The 9,309-nt window shown below is 44.7% G+C and overlaps 1 protein-coding gene across 1 annotated transcript; it reads left to right on the top strand.

The window, feature by feature from the left end:
- Nucleotides 1-600: 600 nt before the first annotated feature.
- Nucleotides 601-2,824, top strand: slitrk1 (SLIT and NTRK like family member 1; the record flags this gene model as incomplete). The annotated part of the gene is made up of 1 exon (XM_079296222.1): nucleotides 601-2,824. The coding sequence occupies one exon, from the start codon at nucleotides 601-603 to the stop codon at nucleotides 2,713-2,715; it is 2,115 nt and encodes a 704-aa protein (XP_079152348.1). The 3' UTR covers nucleotides 2,716-2,824.
- Between the last annotated feature and the right edge of the window lie 6,485 nt (nucleotides 2,825-9,309).

Here is a 9,309-nt window from a genome sequence, read left to right as displayed (position 1 = left end):
TAGGATGAACACTGTCTCCGCGTTCCTTCTTTTGTGATTTCCAGATCGTCACACAAAAAGGAGGGGGGGGGGGGGGGGGGGGAGAAACGAGCGAGGCAAGACGCCGAAGGATGTGAGGGGGGATGCGGGTGTTTTGCAGCGGTGGGATCGCCTCTACAGCTCCAGCGCAGGGTGTGAATTCAGTACCAGGGGAGAGTGAAGAGCTCCTGACGCCGCAACACGCAGCGCGACCGGAGGAGGAAAAGGCACGGATTAATTCATCGTTTTCTAGCCAAGGTCAGTCTTAAAACGAACTGAAAACTGCTAAAAAAAAGATGTGCTGGACTCTGCTGTCGCTCGCCGTTTTTGATTTTCATCATAAACACGCGGAGGCTCCGAGGATTCAGTCGATGTGAAAGAGACGTTTATGTGGTCATTTTCAAACTGGAAGTCTGGACACAAGTGCAGGTTAGACGCAGCATGGATCTCTTATAAAAGACTGCCTTATCTTCCCCCTAAATGTCTATATCTCCCCCATTTTTTTCCTTTCTTCTTATTGATGTAGACTGAATTCGCAGCTCGTATGTCTTGGAACCGGGAATGAATTGTCTACGTTGAAAAATGCTGCTTTGGATTGTTCTGCTGAATGCGGCTCTTTGTGTTGCTAGTGGAAATGTTACAAGGGACGTTTGTAAGGAGAAGATATGCTCGTGCAACGATGTAGAGGGAGATCTGCACATAGACTGCGAAAAAAGGAGCTTCACCACTCTGCAGCATTTGACTGGCCCGAGCTCGCAGTTCTACCACTTGCTGTTGCACGGGAATTCTCTATCCAGGCTATTCCCCAATGAGTTCGCCAACTTTTACAATGCCGTAAGCCTGCATTTGGAAAACAATGGCTTGCACGACATTGTCCCCGGCGCCTTCCTGGGACTGCAGCTGGTGAAGAGGCTGCACATCAACAACAATAAGATACGATCATTCAGGAAGAGTACATTTCTGGGGTTAGACGACTTGGAATATCTCCAAGCTGATTTTAATCTATTGAGGGATATTGACCCCGCCGTTTTCAGGGACTTGAATAAACTTGAAGTGTTGATACTTAACGACAACCTCATCAGTGCGCTCCATATAAACGTGTTTCAACATGTGCCCATTACGCATCTCGACCTGCGGGGGAACAGAATCAAAACGTTGCCTTATGAGGGGATCCTTGAACAAATACCGGGCATTGCAGAGGTTTTGTTGGAGGACAACCCGTGGGACTGTAACTGCGACCTGGTTTCTCTGAAGGAATGGCTGGAGAACATACCGCATAACGCGCTCATTGGGAGGGTGGTATGCGAGGCTCCCACCAGGCTGCAAGGCAGCGACTTGAACGAGACGACGGAGGCGGATATGTGCCCTTCACAGAGCGGCGGCGTGGACACCAGCCTGGTCGCCCCTCCCACCCAGGAGGAGGCCTCCGAGACCGCGGCCCGTGACCCGCGTCCCACGCCTTACAAGCCCAGCAGAGACACCAGCGGGCCCCCGACGCCTGGCGGCCACGGACCCAAGAGGCGCTCCAAGTCTCGTGAGAACTGGCAGCTGAAGACCAGGCCCACTCCGGTGCTGACAGGTATGAACGGGGACAGAGAGCTGCTGCACAACGTGACGTGCCCCCAGCCGTGCAACTGCAAGCTGGTCGGCTCCAGACAGGGGCTGGGGGTCAATTGCGAGGGCAAAAAGATCGAGAGTTTATCCAACCTCAAACCTAAACCCTTGGCCGCGCACGAATTGAACATGAGAGACAACAACATACACGCAGTGAAAAAGAACCAGCTGCTCTGCTACTCCAGCCTCAACCTGCTGGATCTGGGCGGGAACAACATCAAGATGATTGACAACAGCACTTTCCAAAACCAGAGCGAGCTGAGGTGGCTGTATATGGATAAGAACTATCTGGATACGCTGGTAGCAGAGATGTTTGTGGGCCTTGTGAATCTGGAATACCTCAGTTTGGAATACAACGACATCCAGCTGATAGTGGCGGGCGCATTCAGCCCCATGCCGAACCTGAGGGTTCTGTTCCTCAACAACAACTTGCTGAAATCGTTACCCGTGGATGCTTTCCTTGGGATTTCTCTATCCAAAATTAGTCTGCATAATAATTATTTCCCCTACCTCCCCGTGGTTGGAGTGTTAGACCAGCTCAATTCAATCATACAGATCGATTTGCATGGGAACCCGTGGGATTGCTCGTGCAACATCGTGCCCTTCAAGCAGTGGACGGAGAAGCTCGGGACGGATGTGATCGTGAGCGATCTCAAGTGCGAGTCGCCCGAAGAGTTTTGGAAGCAAGATTTCCGCTACGTCCGGAACGACCTCATGTGCCCCAAACTCTACGACAAAGTCTCGCCCACCCCGCCGGCCAAAAACAGCACTTTCACTCTGGACTCGGGGACGCGCTCGAACTCTTACTTGGAGCCGAACAGAGTCTCCATTTCAGTGCTCGTCCCCGGGTTGCTGCTGGTGTTTGTCACGTCCGCGTTCACCGTCGTGGGGATGCTTGTGTTTATCTTGCGGAATCGAAAGCGATCAAAGCGGAGGGAGGGGAACTCGTCCGCCTCGGAGATCAATTCCTTACAGACAGTGTGCGACTCGTCTTATTGGCACAGCGGGCCTTATCACGCAGACGGGGGCGCGCACCGGGGCTTCGACTGCAGCACGCACCTCTCCACAACGAACGACGCGTAATGGGACTCGGCCTGTGGTCTAGCACAATGAGCCCGCACCGGACTGGATTACAAACAGTCACACAGACAGACTGACGCACATAAGTGACTGAAACGGCCAGAAATCAAACCGCTTTTGTTCGTCAGAGGCGAACACAGACTTGTTTATGTCTTGTTTTCTCCAGTTGAACCAAGTACGTCAGTCTGCTGCTGCACAGGCCCCACTGTAATATATGTATATGCCAAGCCCCCCTGGCTTAAAACCCCTCCCTCCCTCCCTCCTCCCAGTTCTGCTGTTTGCCGCAATCGGACTACGGATCTGTATGAGACAGAAAAGAGGGAGAAAAAAGGAGCGAGGGCGTGCGTGTGTGTGTGTGTGTGTGAGAGAGAGAGAGAGAAAGAGAGATGGAGAGACCGAAGACCCAGGGAATGGTGCACGAACGCATGAATGTAAATGTAAATACTCGGACCGATGTATCATAATCTGCATGATGATATTTCGCATGGTTTCAACACACACACGACGGCGAGGAACCATAACCACCATAACCAACAAAGAAGCAAACTCGACCCTTTCATGTTATGTCAATATGACGACAATATATAGATATTAAGAATTATATATGACTATTACAAAGTGCCATTTCTCTATTTTTTGTGAACCTGCAGTTAGGATTTGTATTTGTTGTTTTAAACTTGTTTGGAGAAAAGAGAAGAAAAAAAAAATCAATAAGGGACAATGATGACTGCCGGAAAGGAGTGATGGAAGTGAAGCTGTCGGTGCATGTTCTTTTCTGTTTGTTATCATTTGATTGTCGATAAATATTGGGGTTATTTATACGGTACTAGATGGTGCAGATTAAATCCATGTCTGCGCAGTCATCATCTCCTTTATGAATGTAAACTGTGTTATTTTATGGTGTGCCAATTGTTGACTTTCAGATATTCAGACATGCAGATGAGCATGACCAATTAACGTCACTCAGATGCTTATGCTGCAAAGTTAATGTAGCTAAAATAACAGTTCTGTGGTTTTGTGTGTCAATGAATATAGCCTGCTTTGGGTGAGAGGAAGACAAAAAAAAACAACAAAGTCATTTAAATGGGGGGTTTATACCATCATATTTTTTCAACAACTGAGCAAAGAAGTGTTTTCAATTGAGCTATGTAGGTATAATTCGATCTATGTAAACAGCGCAGGTAGACTGATATAGAATAGAATGCTTTTTTTAATGTCAGAAAAATAAGTATTCCTCCACATGAAAAGCTTATGCGGCTATGATTCACCTTCATCCTATTGTGAGCTTTTGTAAAGCCATCTAATCTTGTCCAAATAAGAGAACTGAAACTCACTGTATTTACTACAAAATGTGCTTAAAACCGGCTGTTTTGGGACAGGGGGGAGAGGTCCCTGCTTTCTAACAAACTGGGGCCATGCTATGGAGAGAACTCAGCATGTGGCCCGGTCCATCGAGACACAGGAGTGGGTCTTCTTCACTGAGGGGATTAAAAAAAAAGAAAAATAACACACACGCACACAAGCGCAGAAGGAATTTGATAATGCAAGATGCCTTTTTCAATTCAGCATTTTGAATTTAAGATAGGCTTCTCCGGGGTCGCATGGTTTTTGTGGGCTCATGAAAACAATGCCATGACGGAATACCTGTTTTGCAGAGCTCAGCTGGCAGGTGTAATGCTTAGCATATACTGCTTAAACTGAGCGTGGATTTGGAAGAGAACAACAACAACAAAAATAAAAATAATGAAACCATTGGGGTTCCAGTATTCAACAAATTCTCAATTCTTTAACTTCTCTGCAGCTTCTAAAACAGATGCAAGGAATGCACATGTTTTTCTCTCATTTGTTTGTAATTATAATGTACTATTCCAGTGCTGGTGACATCGTTTCACTTTCCAATTGATTTTCTCTAAGATGCCTAATTTAGACAAGATTTCAGCAGAATTTGGCAACAATCCTAAAATGCCATGGCCATGATGAGAGTGTACAGCGTTAATGCGAGACAGGCTTCCACCCCCTAACTCCCCCCTCTCCTCCCCCAGCCAGTAGACCTGCAGTATCTCCCCCAGTATACAGACTAGCGCTGTCCATGGTGCTGAATCACTTCCCCTGCTTTCTTTGTCTGCCTGCCCCGCACATGTGTGTTTGTGTGAGGACAAATGAAGAGAGAGAGAGAGAGAGACAGAGAGAGAGAAAGAGCAGTTGCGTGACAATTTGCATGTATGTGTATTCGCCCTTACTTCCCCCCGCTGTCACCCCTCCCTCTTCCCATTACCACCATGTAACCATGCGCAGCTTTACCTTGGGGACTAACATCTCAGCAGATCTTTGACACTCATCATCACCATCGTCACCTCCCTGCATTTCGGTCCAGTCACCTTGCTTCCCCCCTCAACTCCCGTTCCCCTGCTTCCCTGTCCAATCACAACGGGTGGTGGTGGCGGGGGTTTGGGGTAAACTATGTGTCTCTTCTGTGGAGTATTACTGTGCCACAGCCCACTGATGATTTGTCATAATTTTCAAACGCTGTGTTTCAAAGTTACATTTATATGCTTTGCAATATTTGACCTGCTTCTATTTTGTTAAATAAAGTGTGGTTGAGGTTGAGTAAAACAACAATGTTTGCCTTTTGGAATTTTCATTGGATTTGACTGAGTTGGCGTAATGAGACGTGTGACAGGTTTGATGTATCATCTGTTCATATCGCTTTGCATACTGATGGGTTTATACTTATAATTAGTTCAAGTACGCTGCCATATGTCTTTCTTCTTCAATGTGGAAAACATTTCAAAATAAGGCCAAATTTATGTTATCTCATTCCTGTGCACTATAGTGGTGGGTTTTTATATTGTGTTCGACTATCACATTTTCATTTCCTATTATTTGTAGACTTTTCTATCAGGTTTCTTAGATGCTAGTTTTTTTGGTACCCTGGAGAGAAAATGACACATTTAGACTGAAGTGCTGGCTGTATTGTCATAAAAGGCCAGACACTACAACATGAATGTGGATTTATTATTTCCTTTTTGGGGGATGTAAACCCCAAATCCAAGATGGCGGGCGTCTGAGGATCCAAAATATTTCAATCGGTGTATAAAAGGTAAAAATCTGATGAATGTTTGAATGATCAGAACATTAATGCATTGTCATACTGCTCTGGGTTTAATACTACTGCTGTTTTCTAACATATTTTACATTTAATGGACAAACAACAAATGCCATAAGTTGTGCAGCAGAGTGGTATACTTTCCATTATATCAGATAATAGATATTCAAAGCATTACATTTCCTGTGTGAGAATCCATTAGAGACTGGATTCTGTCAGGCGCTCCTGTGCTGTAGTTCCGCGTGACTCTGTGTCTAACAGTAGGACCCATTCATTAATGCGAAGGATAATAGCTGTTGGAATCACAGCGAAGAGGAGTAGCCTCTTTTGCACGCTGGGCACACAGCATTCCAACACTGCTGTGGCCCAGCAGGCCTGCCGTAGTTTGTGCGATAGTGCCCCCCGAGGAGCTGGCAGTTGATGCAACACTTCCAGCATGGATAACATCATCTGCACACCTGGTACGCTCAGCTTTGGTGTAAGTCTCAATGGTCCTGCTTTGCTTTAATCCAGAGGGTTATGTGGGAAATAGTTCGTGTTGAAAGCTGGGCTTTTTTTTGCTTCAGGGTTAACTCTCTGCAAAAACAAAATAAAGTGCTCCTGTGGCTGGTTAGTCATCAGTTGGAATTGCCATTTCAACTCGAACACCCACTACTAACCTTATGTCTTGTTTTTGTGCTACCTCAGGCACATCTACATTCTTTTTTGGATTGCATTTGATTTGTTAGATTTTTTTTGTTGTAACTTTGAGAACTCTCCTAAAAATGACCTTCTCGTAACACCAAAACTCTCCTGTGAAGTGCATTTCAAGGGAAATGGTTTTTTTTGTGTATAACGTTTGCTTTTGAAGTATCACCCAGGAGACTACTGTTGTTGCCTGAACATGACCAAGTACTTGTTGCATTTTTGTTTTGCAATCATTAGCGTTTTTGTTTAATTTTGTTACAATTTACAATGTTGATCGTGTGTTTCAAACCGTTTAAAACAGCGACCATAGTCTGGGAGAAAATACTTTTCCCTCTAAATGCAATTTAGAGGGAAAATTAGCCATATGGGAACGCACTTTTATAGGAGCAAGGTTGGGCCAGAATATCCTAAGTTGAGCTGGGTAGCATTGGAAACAAATAACATTGCAAATGACGCAATATGTCATTCAGCATATTCATATCTTGCTTGTGATGTCTCAGACTCAGTACAGTTAAGAGCTTCAAATGGATGGTGCATGGTGATGGGAAAATCAATCCAAAACATCAGTCTTTCCCTTTAATTAGCGCTGAAGCGTCAGTGGCTCGCTTTTATCGGACTCCCTTGGGTCAGATTCAGAGTGTCTGCTCATGTTTAGGTTTTGTAAAAATCCCTAAAAGCTTTTCAGCATGCGCATTAGCCTTTGATGTTAGCTTTGATGAAAGTCCCATGTGTTGCACTGAAGAGTTGCCAGTAGTCCTGCACTTCCAAACTCTGCAGCCACTGACTGAGTTTGGTAGAAGCTTGAATGCGCTAGAGTGTTTTACATGACAGGAAACACAGCAGGCATTAGCTTGTGTAATCATTGGGCTTGTTAATATACCCTTTAATATGCATATCTTAAAACACGCCTGCAGTGTAATTACATCCACAAAGGGAAATCTTTAAGGGGTCAAAATGCATTCGTGCTGCCTGGAGTTTTTCCTGTTGTACCTTTTCAATACGATCACTGTAAGTCATACTTAGAGTGGCTAATATGTCCTGTTGCTGTATATTTGGCTTCATGACAACTGAACAAGGGCTGGAGTAGGATGGAGGTTTCGAGCACAGCCTGGCTTGCAACAAAGGCGCAATACATGAAATAAGTCGAGGCAAAGCGGCGTACTTTTGAAGCAGCTCTAGGAGTTAAAACGTCGGCAGATAAATCAATCAAAACACAAGGAGTTAAAATATTTCAAACCGTACTCATATTCCCATGTCTGCCAGACAGACTGTAGAGCAATCATCCAGAGTAATTAAAAGGATCTCAACTCAAAATTGACCTGGATCGGGTGTCAACCCACAGCCGACTGGCCCACGTCAAACCACCAAGTGAGGCCTTTAATCAAGATGAGTGAACGGCCTACCGAGTGTTTCCTCCAGGTCTTGGTAATCCTCTTCTCCTAGCCCCCACTTATCGATTATCTCATTGTTTTCATTTAGCAGCCACGCGGGTTCCCCATCCCTCACTGGCATTTCGGGCTTGATGTGGCTCCACTTGATCCGATTACACCTGCTCAAAGGGGAGCTACACCCGCCGCGACACCAAATGGAGTTTGTTTGGGGTCATAAAGTGAGGATGTGGAGATTTGTTCAGGGGAAGAAAGCTGCACCGGACTATCCAACGGATTCTGAACTTTAATAAATGACACACTGAAGGATACGTGTCATTAAGGTGCTTGATGGTATTCAATGATGCTCTTAACTGTCAATTTGTGGATTGGAGAGCTTGAGCGTGCGCTGATGCTTCCTCCAGACACACTCGTTTCTCTTGGACATCATTTCTACGTCGCGGGATATCCAAACTCTGGTAACCAAGACCAAGTATTGTTTATTATCAAGATGGTAGCTCTGGAAAGAAACACTGGAACATGGATTTAGCCCTTGTGTTTTGTGGACATTGGCTTTCCACCATATATTCACTGCAAAGCCATCCCAGGATGCAAGACGAAAGCAGTTATATATCCTTTTATACAGCGTCTCAGAGGTGTCAAGATTCAATACTTTATTGCCATTTTTACACAGATAGGAATTTGGTTTGGTGTCACATTGTCTTCTGATCAAAATGAAAACAATGCAAACCCTGATGATTGGGATAAATGCTCACGGAACAGCAAATATCTGTATTTATTAGAAACATTTGCCAACGAGGAATCAAACTAGATATGAAAGATAAAGGAATAAAAGGAAACCAAGCTCAATTTTGAACTGAAATCTAACGAAATATTGTTGAAGTTTTGTTGCCTTGGAATGTTTGAACTATTTATTTGTCATATTTTATGCAACAAAAAAAAGTGGTCCATTTTATTGGAGGGATGAGTGTCATTCTTTGCAATGGGTATGTGCACATAACCGTTTCCTGTCTGAACTAATTCCAAGTTTCATGAATTGCAAAAAATAGCGCAATTCCACTTGACAGACATGGCGGAGCCTTTGGTACCAAAGCGGTGTCATTTCAAGGACACTACTTTGCCTTTGTTTCAATTAGCAACATAAACAGGGCTTTAGAAACAGAATAGTAAATGAAATATTCTGTTCAAGGTAGATTCTTCTGCATGAAAAGCTAAATGTGCAAGGTTGCTGCGGAAGACAAGTCATCCTTATTTTATTAATTTTTTCCTCTTACATTGTTTGCCCTCCCTCAGAATCACAGCGTGACATTTAAACGGGTATGTTTTGATTTTTCACGGGTTTGTGACACAAATGTGTGACAAGACTTTGCTTCCTTTGGTTGCTGCCACTGCTCTCCAAGAAAAGTTCTGCATTCC

Source organism: Melanostigma gelatinosum (genome assembly GCF_949748355.1).
Source record: "Melanostigma gelatinosum genome assembly, chromosome: 24".
NCBI lineage: Eukaryota > Metazoa > Chordata > Actinopteri > Perciformes > Zoarcidae > Melanostigma > Melanostigma gelatinosum.
The sequence above is the reverse complement of the archived record's forward strand: the minus strand, read 5'-3'. Positions and strand labels throughout refer to the sequence as shown.